The following is a 17,093-nucleotide window of genomic DNA, read 5'->3' as shown; positions in this document are numbered from 1 at the left end:
TGAGACCGCACCATCGATTTATACAGGGGCATTATGATACTGGCTGATTTGTTTACAATTCCCTTCCTAATAATTCCCAGCATGGCGTTGGCCTTTTTTATTGCAAACGCACACTGTCTTGACATTTTCAGTGAGTTATCTACCACGACCCCAAGATCTCTCTCTTGGTCAGTCTCTGCCAGTTCACACCCCATCAACTTGTATTTGTAGCTGGGATTCTTGGCCCCAATGTGCATTACTTTGCACTTGGCCACATTGAACCGCATCTGCCACGGTGACGCCCACTCACCCAGCCTCAACAGATCCCTTTGGAGTTCCTCACAATCCTCTCTGGTTCTCACCACCCTGAACAATTTAGTGTCATCTGCAAACTTGGCCACTTCACTGCTCACTCCCAACTCTAAATCATTTATGAACAAGTTAAAGAGCATGGGACCCAGTACCGAGCCCTGCGGCACCCCACTGCTTACTGTCCTCCACTGCGAAGACTGCCCATTTATACTCACTCTCTGCTTCCTATTACTCAGCCAGTTTTTGATCCACAAGAGGACCTGTCCTTTTACTCCATGACTCTCAAGCTTTCTAAGGAGCCTTTGATGAGGAACTTTATCAAAAGCTTTCTGGAAGTCAAGGTAAACAACATCTATCGGGTCTCCTTTGTCCACATGTTTGTTCACCCCCTCAAAGAAATGTAACAGGTTAGTGAGGCAAGATCTTCCCTTGCAGAACCCATGCTGAGTCTTCCTCAATAACCCGTGTTCATCAATGTGCCTACTCATTCTGTCCTTGATAATGGTTTCTACCAACTTTCCCGGTATTGAAGTCAGACTGACTGGCCTGTAATTTCCTGGGTCTCCTCTGGAACCTTTTTTAAAGATGGGGGTGACATTTGCTACCTTCCAGTCCTCAGGAACGGAGGCAGATTTCAATGAAAGATTACAGATTTTTGTTAGAAGATCCACAAGTTCAACTTTGAGTTCTTTCAGAACTCTCGGATGTATGCCATCCGGACCTGGCGACTTATTAGTTTTTAATTTGTCTATCAGTTGTAGGACTTCCTCTTTTGTCACCTCAATCTGACTCAGGTCTTTCAATACCCCTTCCAAAATTAGTGGTTCTGGGGTGGGCAAAAAGTTCTCATCTTCCACAGTGAAGACGGAGGCAAAAAATTCATTCAGCTTCTCAGCCATTTCCCTATCCTCCTTCAGTAATCCTTTTACCCCATGGTCATCCAAGGGCCCCACTGCCTCCCTGGCTGGTTTCTTCAGACAAGGAATGAGGTACAGCAAGCAGAGCAACATATTGCTCTTGGGCAGTGATTGAGAATGCAAAATGGTACAAATTTAAAATCTAATGGCAAAATAGTGTAACTAACAAAGTGAAAGAACATTTTGCCATTGGATTTTAACTGTGTACCATTTTGCATTCTCAACCACTGCCCACCAGCTATATGTAGCTCTGCTCACCGTACCTCATTCCTTGTCTGAAGAAGTGTGCATGTGTATGAAAGCTTACATTCTGAATAACACTTGGTTGGTCTTAAAAGTGCTACTGGACTCCAACTTTGTTCTATTGCTTCAGACCAACACAGCTGCCTACATGGACCTATCTTAAAGAACGTAGTTACAGTCAAGGCTTAATCAAAAGGATAAAGCAAAGTTGTACCCTAACTGGTACCCCCTACCACTTTTGGTTCCTATCTCTTTCACTATGTGCTTTTTTTAAAATATCTTTTCCTCTCCCTCTTTGTAGCCACGTGAGTAGGGGTATCATTCCAGAATCAGAGGTAACCCAAGAGAAAGGAGATGGAAGAGCAGGAACCTGAAAGACCTGGAATAGACCAGAGATCAAGGAAAGGTCCCTTTTCCATCTAAGCAGAGAGCGGTGGTGTATTTTGGGAAAGAGCTATGCCAGAGATCCTGGCTCCGCATACCATGACTGCAGAAAGATGCAGCCGATGCTTCCGGCAGTTCTGCTACTATGAGGCCGATGGGCTCCGAGAGGTTTGTAGCCAGCTCCATGAACTTTGCAGCCAATGGCTGAAGCCGGAGAGACACTCCAAGAAGCAGATCCTGGACCTGGTGATCCTGGAGCAGTTCCTGGCCATCCTGCCACAGGAAATGCAGTGCTGGGTCAGAGGATGTGGGCCAGAGACCAGTTCCCAGGCAGTGGCCCTGGCCGAAGGTTTCCTCCTGAGTCAGGCAGAAGAGAAGAAGCAGGCAGAACAGGTGAGGGGATGCCCTCCTTTGTATTTTTTGTTGTTCAGTCGCACAGTCGAGTCCGACTTTTTGCAACCCCATGGACCAAGTCACGCCAGACCCTCCTGTCTTCCACCATCCTCTGAAGTCTGCTCAAATTTCTGTTGGTTACATCAGTAACACTGTCCAGCCGTCTTATCTTTTGCCGTCCCCTTCTTTTGCCTTCTGTCTTTCCCAGCAACAGGATCTTCTCCAGTGAGTGCTCACTTCTCATTTGGTGGCCAAAGTATTTGACCTTCAGCATCTGACCTTCCACTGAACAGTCTGGGTTGATTTCCCTTAGGACTGACTGATTTGATCTTCTTGCAGTCCAAGGGACTCTCAAGATTTTTCTCCAGCACCACATCTCAAAAGCATCTATTCTTCTGCGCTCGGCCTTCCTTATGGTCCAGCTCTCACAGCCATCCATTACTACTGGGAATACCATCGCTTTGACTATATGGACTTTTGTTGGCAGGGTGATGTCTCTACTTTTTATTATACTGCCCAGATTTGCCATAGCTGTCCTCCCAAGGAGCAAACGTCTTTTAATTTCATGGCTACCGTCACCATCTGCTGTGATATTGGATCCCAGAAATGTGAAGTCTGTCACTACTTTCATGTCTTCCCCTTCTATTTGCCAAGGTGTGATGGGGCCAGATGCCATGATCTTAGTTTTTTGATGTTGAGTTTCAAGTCTACTTTTGTGCTTCCCTCTTTCACCCTCAACAAGAGGTTCTTTAGGTCCTCCTCATTTTCTGCCATTAGAGTAGTGTCATCTACATATCTGAGGTTGTTGATGTTTTTCCCGGCAATCTTAATTCCGGCTTGTGCTTCATCCAGGTCAGCATTCCGCATGATGTACTCTGCATATAAATTAAATAAGCAGGGTGACAATATACATCCTTGTTGAACTCCTTTTCCTATTCTAAACCAATCAGTTGTTCCATATCCCGTTCTGACAGTTGCTTCTTGATTCTTATACAGGTTTCTCAAGAGACATGTGAGGTGATCTGGTACTCCCATCTCTTTAAGGACTTGCCACAGTTTGTTGTGATCCACACAATCAAAGGCTTTAGCATAGTCAATGAAACAGAAATAGACATTTTTCTGATACTCCCATGCTTTCTCCATAATCCAGCGAATGTTGACAATTTGATCTCTAGTTCTTCTTCCTCTCCGAAACCCAGCTTGAACTTCTGGTAGTTCCCGATCTACATACTGCTGAAGCCTAGCTTGTAGAATCTTTAACATGACCTTGCTGGCATGTGAAATGAGTGCAATGATGCGAAAGTTTGAACATTCTTTGACATTACCCTTCTTTGGGATTGGAATATAAACTGACCTTTTCCAATCCTGTAGCCCCTGTTGCATTTTCCAAATTTGTTGACTTACTGTGTGCATCACTAACAGCATCATCTTTTAGACTTTGACTCGCTTAACTGGGATACCATCATCTCCACTCGCTTTGTTGTTAGTAATGCTTTCTAAGGCCCATTTGACTTCACACTCCAGGATGTCTGGCTCAAGGTCATTGATTTCACTGTCATGGTTGTCCAGGACATTGAGATCCTTCTTGTATAATTCTTCTGTGTATTCTTGCCACCTCTTCCTGATCTCTTCTGCTTCTGTTAGGTCCCTACCATTTTTGTCCTTTATCATGGCCATCTTTGCACGAAACGTTCCCTTGATTTTTCCAATTTTCTTGAAGAGATCTCTTGTCCTTCCCATTCTATTATTTTCCTCTATCGCTTTGCATTGTTCCTTCAGGAAGGCCTCCTTATCTCTCCTTCCTGTTCTCTGAAAATCTGCATTAAGTTGGGTGAATTTTTCCTTTTCACCTTTGTCTTTCGCTTTCCTTCTTTCCTCAGCTATTTGTAAAGCCTCATCAGAGCCACTTTGCTTTCTTGCATTTCTTTTTCTTTGGGATGGTGTTGATTGCTGCCTTCTGTACAATGTCATGAACCTCTGTCCATAGTTCTTCAGGCACTCTATCTATCAACTCTGGTTCCTTAAACCTATTCTTCACCTCCACTGTATATTCATAAGGGATGTGATCAAGGTCAAACTTGAATGGTCTAATGGCTTCCCCGGGTTTTTTTAGTTTAAGCCTGAATTTTGCGATGAGCCACAGTCAGCTCCAGGTCTTTTTTTTGCTGACTGTATGGAGCTTCTCCATCTTTGACTGCAAGAGTATATAATCAATCTGATTTCTGTGATGCCCATCAGGTGATGTCTATGTGTAGAGTTGCCTTTTAGGTTGTTGGAAGAGGGTGTTCGCTATGACCAGCTTGTTCTCTTGACAAAACTCTATTAGTCTTTGCCCAGCTTCATTTTGTTCTCCATGGCCAAACTTGTAAATTGTTCCAGTTACCTTTTGACTTCCTACTTTGACATTGCAGTCCCTTATGATGAGGAGGACATCTTTTTTTGGTGTTAATTCTAGAAGGTGTTGTAGATCTTCATAGAACTGGTCTGCTTCAGCTTCTTCTGCATCAGTGGTTGGGGCATAGACTTGTATTACTGTGATATTGAATACAGACCTAGATCATTCTGTCATTTTTGAGATTGTATCCCATTACTGCCTTCCTCACGCTCTTGTTAACTAAAAAGGTCACACCATTTCTTCTACAGGACCCTTGCCCACAATAATAGATGTAGTGATCCTCTGAATTAAATTCACCTATTCCCGTCCATTTTAGTTCACTGATTCCCAAGATGTCGATGTTCAGTCTTGCCATCTCTTGTTTGACTACATCCAGCTTACCTTGATTCATAGATCCTACATTCCATGTTTCAATGCAATATTGTTCTTTGCAACATCAGACTTTCCTTTCACCATCAGACACATCCACAGTTGAGTGTCCTTTCGGCTTTGGCCCAGCCGCTTCACTCTTTCTGTGGTTACTTGGACTTGCCCTCCGCTCTTCCCCAGTAGCATATTGGGCACCTTCTGACCTGGGGGGGCTCATCTTCCAGCACCATATCTTTTAGCCTTTTGTTACTGTCCATGGGGTTTTCTTGGCAAGGATACTGGAGTGGTTTGCCATTTCCTTCTCCATTCCCTCAATTCCCTCCAGGTATGTCCAATTCAAACAACAATGTCTGGCAACAATGTCTATAAAGGTTCTCTGCCAGACATATGTCCAAGTGTTACTCATCCAAGTGGGAGATTTAACAGCCTCCTTCAACAACATCTTCTACTAAAGAATTTCTTATCCCTCCAGATAACTCAACAGGGTTGGAAGAAAACCCCACCAGGTCTGCTGACAGAAGGGTGAAGAATCTGGGAGTGGGATAGGAACCATTGCTTGGTTGGTTCCATTCCATCTCTTACCCATCTTCCTTTCCTGCTGTTTCAGATGCAGGGACCATCTGTGAAGGCAGAAGATGCATTCCCTGAGGTGGAAGGAGCTTCCTTGGAGCAAGGGCAGAGGGTGCAGGCCAAGGAGGGTGCCCAAGATGCCCTCTCCTCGGGTAAGGTCTCATTGTGCCTGGATGCAATTGGGACATTCTGTGAATGTGATGGGTAGAGAGTTCAGGTCAGGAAGAAATTAAATAGTTCTTCACCCAACACAGAGTTAATTTGTGGCACTCTATGTCCACTAACTGTGGTGCCTTTCATAGGGGTTTAGACAAATTCATGGAGGGCAGTTCCTTGCTTTAATTAAAATATTCATATCTTCCTTGCATAAGAGGAACTCAGAAAAACAAAAGGTAGACAAACCTGAGCAGAGCCAGTTTGGTGTAGTGGTTAAGTGTGCAGACTCTTATCTGGGAGAACCGGGTTTGATTCACCACTCTGCCACTTGCAGCTGCTGGAATGGCCTTGGGTCCGCCATAGCTCTGGCAGAGGTTGTCTTTGAAAGGGCGGCTGCTGTGAGAGTCCTCTCAGCCCCACCCACCTCACAGGGTGTTTGTTGTGGGGGAGGAAGATAAAGGAGATTGTGAGCCACTCTGAGATTCAGAATGGAGGGCAGGATATAAATCCAAGGGTGTGGCCACACCTCACATTAAAAGCGGGTGTGTAGCGCTCAAATTTGAACAGCTGAATACTGATTCAATGCAGGGCTGTTCAGACGAGCATCCAAGAATGTGACTCATTCTGTTGTTGAGCGATCACACATCCAAAACTATCACACTCTTTTCTTGGAGCATGCGTGATCAGATGTTGATTTCTGGGAGGGGGGGTCCATTGAACATGCGCCCAACTGTTTGGAGGTGGGAAATCAAACAATGCTTCAGAGGCGGGGGGAAGGGGGAAAATTTCCGGAATTAACATTGCGGATTCAAACCAGGGAACTGACAGGAATTAATTTCCTAGAAACTGGCAGTGACAATGATATCTGGAAATCCTCCACATTGAAAAAAAAGATTTTTTTCCCCTGTTCTGAAGAGTGGGATAATGTCCCCCCCCCTCCAATCCTGTGTTGATTGGAGAAGCAGAAGCGTCACTTCAGATTCCTGGATGATCTGGCAATGCGCATGTCTGCTGGGGCTTTTTTTTTTTAAAAAAGGTGGGAGGGGCAGTAAACATTCCAAGGGGCAGTATCGCGCGTGAGCTGTCCAAACAGGAAAAAGCCGATTTTGTGCCGCTGTTTAGAAAAAGGGCCGGACTTTCTGCGCTGTCAAATTAAGGCGGCACTGATCCGCAGCAAGTCGGAATGACCCTGGATGATGCTCGATTGCCAGATGTGGATGTCTGAACGAACACATTTAATCCGTCAGTGAGACGGAGCTGTGTCGCCACTAATGGTACGTCTGGCTGCACCCCAATATCATCATCTTCTTCTTCAGAGTTAATCAATCTAGTGAATACAGGGAGCCTCCACTTTCTGGGGCAGCATAGCGTTGAAAACCAGTTCCTAAGGGCCAATAATAATGGGAAAATTTGGCTTCTGTGCCCACGTGTATAGGGGTATCTGGTGAGTCGTTGTGGAAAACAGGATGCTGGAGCAGGGGTGGCAAGCAGTGGCTTGGCAGCCCCCAGGAGCTTTTGGAAGGGGCTTGGGGCAGATATGATGTCATGTTTGTACTCCATCTTGCTGAAAACCTGGTTGTGACGTTAGCATGACAATGGGTCTTCTGAAAACTCATTGATGCTACGTATACTCTCCAGTTGTGCTCCAGTCACGTCTGGGTTTGGGGCCAAATGCGATGGTGACGTGTCATGCAACATCATTTCTGGCCCCCTCTTTTTCTCCCACCAAGGGCTCATGGGAGGACTCAGCTGGCAGGAGAACTGTATGCCTGGAGTTTTGTTCTGATCCAGCAGGGATGCTGCAACTTTTGGAGCTCACAGGGGCATTTTCCTCCCTAAAATAAATATATATGCATATTTTCAGACAAACTAAAACAAAAAGAGCAAAGGTACAAATTCTGCATTACTACATTTGCACATAGTGAGTCATGTTTAGTGTACAAAAACATGAATATAAATAGGAAGATAGACCATCATTCACACTCATCTACGTTTACTATTATATTGTAACAAGAAATAAGGCCCATTCTGAGGGAATATACAATGGGCTTCCCACACACCCAAGTGAAGGCATTCCTTCTCCCCCTCCCTTTCCTGTTTCCTGGTATCCTCCTCTTTTCCCATTTATTTTCTTAAGCAATGAGATTAAGGGAACCTTTCAAGTCTCACAGAAGTCTGAAATGTTGGCAGCATTTATAACCCCCAAGGCTCATGGGTGTCTGGTCCTTCTTTTGTCGTTGTTTGAGTGAGCAGATTTGTGACTGCCTAGTCTTACCACCACCAGTCCACGTAAGTCACCAACAGTCCACGTAGGTGAGTTGCTATAGTAACTCTGTGTACTTAACTATATACAGGTTTATTTACATATGTACAGACTCTCCATCAAAGTTCTCCGCCAGACATCCATATAGAGTAGTAGAGGTAGTTATGTACAGCATACCCTTACTTATATACACAAACCACTAGTCACTGTACCAATGAGCTTCCAGTGCTGAGTCATTCTGCACTCATCACCTTATTACATCATCCACCTGGTTAGACATTAGCTGTCAGATTAACATGCTTCACTTGCCTCATGCCTTACTGAGCATTTCATATGCTAACATCTTTCCCATAATTTATATAAAAGTGTTTAAAAATTGTTGAATGCACACAGGGTGAGGTTTCACATTCCGGGGGGGGAGTGGGGGGAGGGATGAGTGAAGCAGGGAAGAAACAAGCAAATGAAATAGGAAGGCAACACAAACACTCTTCCTGCCTCCTTTGTCTCACTAACAGGCAGCAGAGAGTTGATGTTGAGCCATCATCTTTTCAGAGGTGTGGATACTGCTGCTGCACCTCCAGCCCAGGTAAGAAAGTTCAAGAGGTGACAACTAGGGTTGCCCTGTCCAATTCAAGAAATATCTGGGGACTTTGGAGGTGGAGCCAGAAGACATTGGGGGTGGAGCCAGGAGCAAGGGTGTGATAAGCATAATTGAACTCCAAAAGGGAGTTCTGACCATCATATTTAAAGGGACTGCACGCATTTTAAATGCTTTCCCTCCATTGGAAACAATGAAGGATAGGGGCACCTTCTTTAGGGGCTCATACAATTGGACCCCCTGGTTCAATCTTTTTGAAACTTGGAGGGTATTTTGAGGAGAGGCACCAGATGACATGCTGAAATTTTGGTGCCTCTAACTAAAAAAACAGCCCCCTCAAGCACCAGATACCCGCATACCAATTCTCCATTATACCCTATGGAAATCAGTCTCCATAGGGAATAATGGAGTGCCCAGCAGACATTCCCCCCCCTCCTTGCTTTCTGATGCCCCTGAAGTGGGGGGAGGGCCTCCAAACCAGAGGATCCCTTACCCCCGCCTGGGGATTGGCAATCGTGGGAAAACTCAGCGGGGCTTTTGCTTCTGCAAGATGCCCAGGTGAAAAAGCTCTGAGTACCGTTCCCTTTTCCCATGCAGACCTCTGTGTCCTGCATCCTTTGCCTGGCATGATCTCTGATGAGGAAATCTGCTTTTCCTTTCAGCATCCATTTTCCTTTGAGGAGGTGGCTGTGTATTTCACAGAGGTGGAGTGGGCACTGCTGGATCCAGACCAAAGAGCTCTCTACAGGGAAGTCATGCTGGAGAACTCTCTGAGTGTGGCCTCTCTGGGTAAGGATCTTGAACAGGTGCCAAAGGTGCGAACTGATGATGCATAAATCAAAATACTGAACAGCAGTACATCCTTTTCAGGTCTGTCCCACTACTTGCTTAGGGGCAGCTGAAGCCAGTGTTGTGGCCATCACTGAAGCCAGAGAGGGTGTCCTGGTCTGAGGCAGGGTAGGGGGATGAGAGACCCTCAGAAAGATTCTGGAAGAGGCCAGTTCCCAAATTCTTTGTTGCCAGCCTTTATAACCACCCCACCTTGGATGGGATTACTGTCATTTTCTCTGACTCTGATATGGAATGGGTTAATAAGAACATAAGAAAAGCCATGTTGGATCAGGCCAATGGCCCATCCAGTCCTACACTCTGTATCACACAGTGGCCAAAAAACTCAGGTGCCATCAGGAGGTCCATCAGTGGGGCCAGGACACTAGAAGCCCTCCCACAGTTGCCCCTCCCAAGGACCAAAAATACAGAGCATCACTTGTCCCAGACAGAGAGTTCACTCATCCCAGACTGAGAGCCAGTTTGGTGTAGTGGTTAAGTGTGTGGACTCTTATCTGGGAGAACCGAGTTTGATTCCTCATTCCTCTACTTGCACCTGCTGAAATGGCCTTGGGTTAGCCATAGCTCTTGTAGGAGTTGTCCTTGAAAGGGCAGCTGCTGTGAGAGCCCTCTCAGCCCCACCCACCTCACAGGGTGTCTGTTGTGAGGGAAGAAGATAGAGGAGATTGTAAGCTGCTCTGCGTCTCTGATTCAGAGAGAAGGTAAAGGTAAAGGTAATCCCCTGTGCAAACATCAGTTGTTTTCGACTCTGGGGTGATGTTGCTTTCACATTGCCAGCGTGATGACTTCACTTCATTTCCCATTGGGAGAGATTCCTTCAAACCGGGGAAATGTGGGCCAAAGTAGTCTACAGTAGTCACATGGATGCCTTTGAACTTCACCTGCCCTCCCAGGTACTAATAGAACCACTCTTTTTATTACAGCAGAGGATGATCAGAGAAATGAGGAAGGTGAGGAACATCAGCAGCAGTTGCCAGATAAAGTTGAAAACAAAAATGTGAAAGGAAATTTCTGGAATCAGTGCACTTTTAAGAGGCAGAAAGGCAGCCAAATGGGCAAGAAAGCAGATGAATCAATTCTTTGCCACCAGTGGGATGTCGGAGAAGTCATTCATACAGGGGAAGAAACATGCAAGCGCTTGAAATATCAAAACCAATGTAATGTCTGCTTCCAAGGAAAGAAGTTCAGTTCGAGTAGCATGCTTCAAAACCATCACCGAGTCCACGGAGTGAAGAAACCTTTTGAATGCCCACAGTGTAAAAAGAAATTCAGTAAGCATGGCACTCTTCACGTGCACCAAAGAACTGACATGGGGGAGAAAACTTTTGAATGCTCAGAATGTTGGAAAAGATTCAGTCACAGTGGCAATCTTCAAATATATCAACGAACCCACCCAGGGGAGAAACCTTTAAAGTGCTCAGAGTATGGAGAGGAGTTCAGTCAGAGTGGCAATCTCCAAGAGCATCAAAGAACCCAGACAGGGGAGAAACCTTTTGAGAGCTCAGAGTGTGAAAAGAGATCAATTAAGAGTAGCCATCTTAAACAACATGGAAGAACCCACACATGGGAAAAAGCTTTTGAATGCTTAGAGTGTGGAAAGAGATTCAGTAAAAGTAGCCAGCTTAAACAACATGGAAGAACCCATACAGGGGAGAAACCTTTTGAATGCTCAGAGTGTGGAAAGAAATTCTGTCTGAGTGGCACTCTTCAAAGGCATCAGAGAACCCACACAGGGGAGAAACCTTTTGAATGCCCAGACTGTGGAAAGAGATTCCGCCAGCGTGGGAATCTTCAAGAGCATCAAAGGACCCACACAGGGGAGAAACCTTTTGAATGTTCAGAATGTGGAAAAAGATTCAGTAAGAGTAGCCATCTTAAACAACATGAAAGAACCCACACAGGGGAGAAACCTTTTGAATGCTCAGAATGTGGAAAGAGATTCTGTCAGAGTGGCACTCTTCAACATCATCAAGGAACCCACAAAGAGAATAAACCGTTTGAATGTTCAGAGTGTGGAAAGAAATTCAGTCAGTATGGCACACTTCAGATGCATCAAAGAATCCACACAGGGGAGAAACCTTTTGAGTTCTCAGAGTGTGAAGAGAGATTTAGTAACAGTAGGCATCTTAAACAACATGAAAGAATCCACACAGGAGAGAAACCTTTTGAATACTCAGACTGTGGACAGAAATTCAGTCAGAGTGGCAATTCCCAAGACCATCAAAGAACCCACACAGGGGAGAAACCTTTTGAGTGCTCAGAGTGTGAAAAAAGATCCACTAAGAGTAGCCATCTTAAACAATATGGAAGAACTCACACATGGGAGAAATCTTCTGAGTGTTTAGAGTGTGGAAAGAGATTCAGTAAGAGTAGCCAGCTTAAACAACATGAAAGAATCCATACAGGTGAGAAACCTTTCAGATGCTTAGAGTGTGGAAAGAAATTCAGTCGGAGTAGCACTCTTCAAAGGCATCAGAGAACCCACACAGGGGAGAAACCTTTTGAATGCCCAGACTGTGGAAAGAGATTCCGTCAGAGTGGAAATCTTCAAGAGCATCAAAGGACCCACACAGGGGAGAAACCTTTTGAATGTTCAGAATGTGGAAAGAAATTCAGTAAGAGTAGCCATCTTAAACAACATGAAAGAACCCACACAGGGGGGAAACCTTTTGAATGCTCAGAATGTGGAAAGAGATTCTGTCAGAGTGGCACTCTTCAACAACATCATGGAATCCACAAAGAGGATAAACCGTTTGAATACTCAGAATGTGGAAAAAAATTCAGTCAGTATGGCACACTTCAAATGCATCAAAGAACCTACACAGGGCAGAAATCTTTTGAGTGCCCAGTGTGAAGAGAGATTCCCTTGAATTCCTTCACTGAGAATTGAAATTCAGAATTGTGCCTCTATAGCGGACACTGTGGAAATTCTTTTTGCATCTCCCTTCTTTAATTTGGAAAAGTATTTGCCTAAGAGTTGCTAACATGCCTGATTGGGGGGGAAGTTCTTCCTCTAAATTACATCCTGTAACGGCTCTGTTAAAGGGAGAGAACACTGTTTTCCTCTGGGAAGTTGGCAAAGTGTTCCTTTCCCAATCAGAGGGGGGGGGGAATTCAGCTAAGGAAGGGGTCATAGCTAGGGATGGGATAAACTGGGAAAATGTGGTTCAATTCATGGTTCATGACACGCCTCATTCGCTAGCCATGAACCATCATGATTTTTTAGCTGCCTTATAAACTGGTTCAGTTGCATGGTTCATGAGATGGTAGAACCACCCCCACCACTCCCAGCATGCTTGGAGGGGATCTTTGGCTCACTATTCTCTTCCTGTCTTTCAAATTTGGTGAGGATTGAATTTACTGGGTCCAAGTTACAGCCCACAAGGAAAGTGCTCTTGGGAAATGCTTTCTGGGGAAATGACCACCTGTAATTACCCAAGAAAGCACTTTCCTGGAGGCACTTTCTTTGGGGGGACAATAACTTGGGCCTCATAAATTCAGTCCTCACCAAACTTGGGTGGTAGGTAGAGGAGAGTAAACCAGAGATCCCCTGTGAAATTTGGTATCTCTAGTTTGCCCAGGATTAATTCTATACATTCCTGAGCCCCCTGAACCTGCGCCTGCCAAAATGACCATTTTTTACTTCCACAGGTTCAGGAGTGTGTAGAATGGACCCTGTGCAGTCTACAGACACCATACATGGGGGGCAGGTAGAGGAGTACTCAGGACAGTTCATGTGCAAGTTTGATGCTTCTAGTATGCACAGGATCCTTTCGATACACTCCTGACCCTCCTGAACCTGTGTCTGTCAAAATGGGTGTTAGACAGTTGCAGGTTCAGGAGTGTATAGAAGGGATCTTGTGCAAGCTAGAGACACTGAAGTCACCGTGGCCATCCCACAGATGCCCCTCTACATACCTTCTAAGGTTTTTTTTATATTTTAAAAACATTTTGATTGAGCAGAGGCAATGAGCAGAGACAATTTTTCTGGTACTATATCCTTTGAGAAACTGGCACAAACCTACCGGAACGATGTCAGAGTTTGTGAAAAGTTCATACCAGGCACCCTGCTATTACTTTGCGAACCACGAACAGGGCAAAATTTGTGACAAACGGTTCGGTTCATGCCCATCCCCAATCATTGTTCATTAAAGAGATCATTATTTGTATGGGGCATGAAGCTCAAGCACCCTCATTCCATCAGAAGAATTATTGTGAATATTGTACGGCCTAGTTTGAGCTTACAGGTCTCTCTGGTTTCAAAGCCCATCAACCTTATCTCATTCCAGGCCAAACAATTTATTTATTACTTTAGATTTCTCTCCCATCCTCTCCGCAAGCAGACTCAGGGCAGCTAACAGTCAGTTCAAACATCTACAAATGCAGTTTAAAAACAATAAAAAACAACCAAAAACATTGTATGGTGCTGTTCAACTTCAGTATAGGCACGATCTTCTGACAGTGATCCTATAATGATCATAGTTCCTCAGCAGTGTAGGGTGGCAGTCCTCTCCCGGTTTAGATGTTGAAGGCCTGTCGAAATAGTTCAGTTTTGCAGGCCCTGTGGAATTGAGAGAGATCCCGCAGGGCCCTTATGGCCTCCGGGAGGGCATTCCACATTTCTGGTGCTGCCACTGAGAAGGCCCTAGCCCGTGTGGAACACAGTCTGGCCTCCCTTGGAGTGTAGTCATTGGGTACATCAAGGGAACCTGTGCTTCATTGGACATTGTGATGGGAGGAGGAAAGTAGGAGCAGAAGCGAACATCTCTCAGAGGAAGCAAAGACCAGTATTCATTGGAAGATTCTTGAGGAGATGACCTTCGGTTGGCCAAGAGAGACCACCTAGGACAGAAGAATACAATTGGGATTATAGGCTAACTGCCATGGATAGAATGTTGTTATGCTATTGTGCCTCATTGCTTGGATTTTTATGCTGTATTGTCTTCTAATGCTCAGAGAAGACTTGTCTTCAACGCTGGTATGCAGTGTATTAAGTAGACAGATTTGTTACGTTTTTTGCTACTCAAATGGGATGAGAATGTACTTTTTTTTTTTTTTTTACAAAGACTGGTTTATTCTGGGTGTGGGCAAAAAACCCCCCCTTGACTCTGAGTTTTAAAAGTGTAGCATTTTCCCTCTCATTGGAAGCGTCAGGGAACCAGTTCAATTGTCTATATCAGGGGTGGCCAACGGTAGCTCTCCAGATGATTTTTTGCTTACAACTCCCATCAGCCCCAGCCAGCATGGCCAATGGCTGGGGCTGATGGGAGTTGTAGGCAAAAAACATCTGGAGAGCTACCATTGGCCACCCCTGGTCTATATGGCCCTGGTAGGAAAACCAGCTAAGGGATTTGGTGCTAAGAAGTCTCCAGGCAATTCCTGGAGATTTCCCAGAATGCCTTCCCAGGAGGCTGCCAGGGTTTCCCTGATCAGACCAGGTGAAGGGGAAGGAGGGAGTGATGTAAAGGGGGTAGAGGCGGGGGGGTTGAAGAAAACTTCCTTGCAAGGGGAAGTTTATTTTATTTATTTTATCACATTTGTATCCAGCCCTCCCCTGACGGGCTCAGGATGGCTAACAGCAATAAAAACAACACAGTACTAAAATAAAATCACAATAAAATCATTAAAACATGTCATATAATTTTGTACTCAGCAGCATCTTTCCCCATCCGTAGTGGTGCAGCAACAACCGGAATTGGCTTCTGAACAATTCTGACATGCTTGTTTGCAATTCTCCGAGCATTGTTGCTGCATTGCTACGGATGGGAAAAGATGCTGCTGCTGCATCTCTGAGAACACCGTGAGGTTGGTATACCCAAGAGTTGCCTTAGGAAAAACAATATGTGGATATTGTAGGATACATAAAAGGCCCCTAGTAGGTACATCAGCAGGATTATCATGTGATGATATGTATATAATGTTTACACTGCGAAGAATACAATTTGCCATGCATGCAAGCAACCAGGGAAACGTCAGTTTCTTTGAATATACAATCATATTATCAGATCAAATAATCTGTGCTCCTGTTTCCCACACTGCCCAGACAGCAGCTAACAATTCAGCAACATGGATGGTGTGAGGAGGCATTGAGTTCGCTTTTACGGTACTGATGTGGTAATCAATGTTTGCACAGTCCTTTCAGTTTCATTCCCTAGAGTGCATGATGGCATGGTTAGTTCTTATTGAGCGCTACATATAATAATGATATTAGGTGTTGTTCAGCGCTCTACATTTATAATGCTGTGGGATGGTGGAATAGTGGTCGCCTCCCCATTAGATGTCAAATACTAGCCTAAACAATTCTGTTTTGCAGGCCCTGCAGAATTGTGACAAGGCCCACAAGGCCCTGATATTTTCAGGGAGGGCATTCCACAGGGCAGGGGCTGCCACCAAAAAGGTTCTCTAGTGGTGGTCAGCCTAGCTTCTTTTTCTTGTTCTCTCTCTTTCTCTTTCTCCCTCTCCCACTGTCTCTCTCCCTCCCTTTCCATCTCCCCCCCCTGTAGGGGTAGGAAAAGTACCAGACACCACGCTGGCAAACCACGTGGTTGCCTGTGCTGCCTGCACCCTGCAGGGCCCCATCAGAAACTGCCTCGTGTGCATGTACTTTGCCCTGGCACTGCACTGTTGCAAAAAGGTTATCAATCATTACCTGAGCCAACGCCTGGTTTCCGAGGATAAATAAAGCAGCGCTCCTGGCTCGGGAGGTCAGCTTTCACCCACGGTCGTCGTGTCTTGCTTCCCGACTCCCACAGCTGGTGACCCCGACGTGATCAGCTCCCGGCTCCTGCTCACCCGACCCTTCGGTCTTCACGGTGCACCTCCTTTCAGGTGAGTATGGGGGAAACGTTGTCTAAGGAACAAGTTGTGCATGCAGATGAACTAAGGAAATTATGTCAGTCGCAGCAGCCAGACAGATGTCCGTCAGGGAAAGAGATCCTTGAGCTCCTGCGGGAGATAGACTGCCAGTGTCCATGGTATCCACAATGTGGTTCCATGAAGCCCAGTGACTGGGGGAAAATCGGAGCGGAGTTGCGGCAGGAACCCCGCGCTCCTATGTCTCTGCTCATAACCTGGCAGCGGATTCATCATGCTATTTGCCAGTTCACTCCGGCTGATAACATCTTCTGTAAGCCCCCTGAGACGTCGGGTGAACCCCCTCCTTATCTCTACCCGGCCCTGGCCCCTTGGTCAGAGGCCTCAGCTCCCGCGGGAGCTCCCCAGACGGTTGTGTCTCCCAGTGAGCCGCTGGGCTCAGCCCTCCCGGTGCCCCAGTCCTCTCCCGCCATCCTTCTCAGTCCCTTAGAACGCTCTTTGGCTCGAGCCCGAGAGGCAGGGGAACTGGACTTGTCAGAGGATTGGGGTGGGAAATCCCCAGGGTTGTTCCCCATAACACGGGGACCAGATCCTAATCACCCTAACCGAGTTCAGGTGACCTGGACAGGGCTACCTTATTCTGTTCTGAGAGAGTTGAATAAATCTATTAAAGATTATGGGCTAAAATCCACTTTTGTGCAAGGCACCTTGGAGGGCATTGCGACTGGCTACGCCATGTTGCCTTATGACTGGAAAACTCTCGCCCGTATGATCCTGTCTCCTTCACAGTACGTTGTTTGGGATAGTGAATATCGGGCTGCCGCTGTTGCTGCTGGCACCGCACAAATTACA

At 45.7% G+C, this 17,093-nt stretch overlaps 2 protein-coding genes across 2 annotated transcripts in view; both read left to right on the top strand.

Moving 5' to 3' along the window:
* LOC132571892 (uncharacterized) overlaps positions 1–17,093 on the top strand; it is an 851,656-nt gene that overhangs the window by 19,502 nt on the left and 815,061 nt on the right. The gene's annotated exons all lie outside the window — the stretch shown is intronic.
* LOC132571895 (zinc finger protein 420-like) lies at positions 1,935–14,270 on the top strand. Its single transcript, XM_060238687.1, has 5 exons — positions 1,935–2,228; positions 5,600–5,714; positions 8,497–8,567; positions 9,242–9,368; positions 10,352–14,270. The coding sequence occupies exons 1-5, from the start codon at positions 1,935–1,937 to the stop codon at positions 12,280–12,282; spliced, it is 2,538 nt and encodes an 845-aa protein (XP_060094670.1). The 3' UTR covers positions 12,283–14,270.

Source organism: Heteronotia binoei, chromosome 5, assembly GCF_032191835.1.
Source record: "Heteronotia binoei isolate CCM8104 ecotype False Entrance Well chromosome 5, APGP_CSIRO_Hbin_v1, whole genome shotgun sequence".
Classification (NCBI taxonomy): Eukaryota; Metazoa; Chordata; class Lepidosauria; order Squamata; family Gekkonidae; genus Heteronotia; species Heteronotia binoei.
Note: the sequence above shows the minus strand (reverse complement) of the source record. Positions and strands in the feature narration are given on the sequence as shown.

Coding starts and splice junctions, on each gene's coding strand:
- LOC132571895 (XM_060238687.1), top strand. CDS start 1,935: ATGACTGCAGAAAGATGCAGCCGATGCTTCCGGCAGTTCTGCTACTAT. Junction 5,715..8,496: donor CCAAGATGCCCTCTCCTCGG/GTAAGGTCTCAT, acceptor TCTCACTAACAG/GCAGCAGAGAGTTGATGTTG. Junction 9,369..10,351: donor TCTGAGTGTGGCCTCTCTGG/GTAAGGATCTTG, acceptor TTTTTATTACAG/CAGAGGATGATCAGAGAAAT.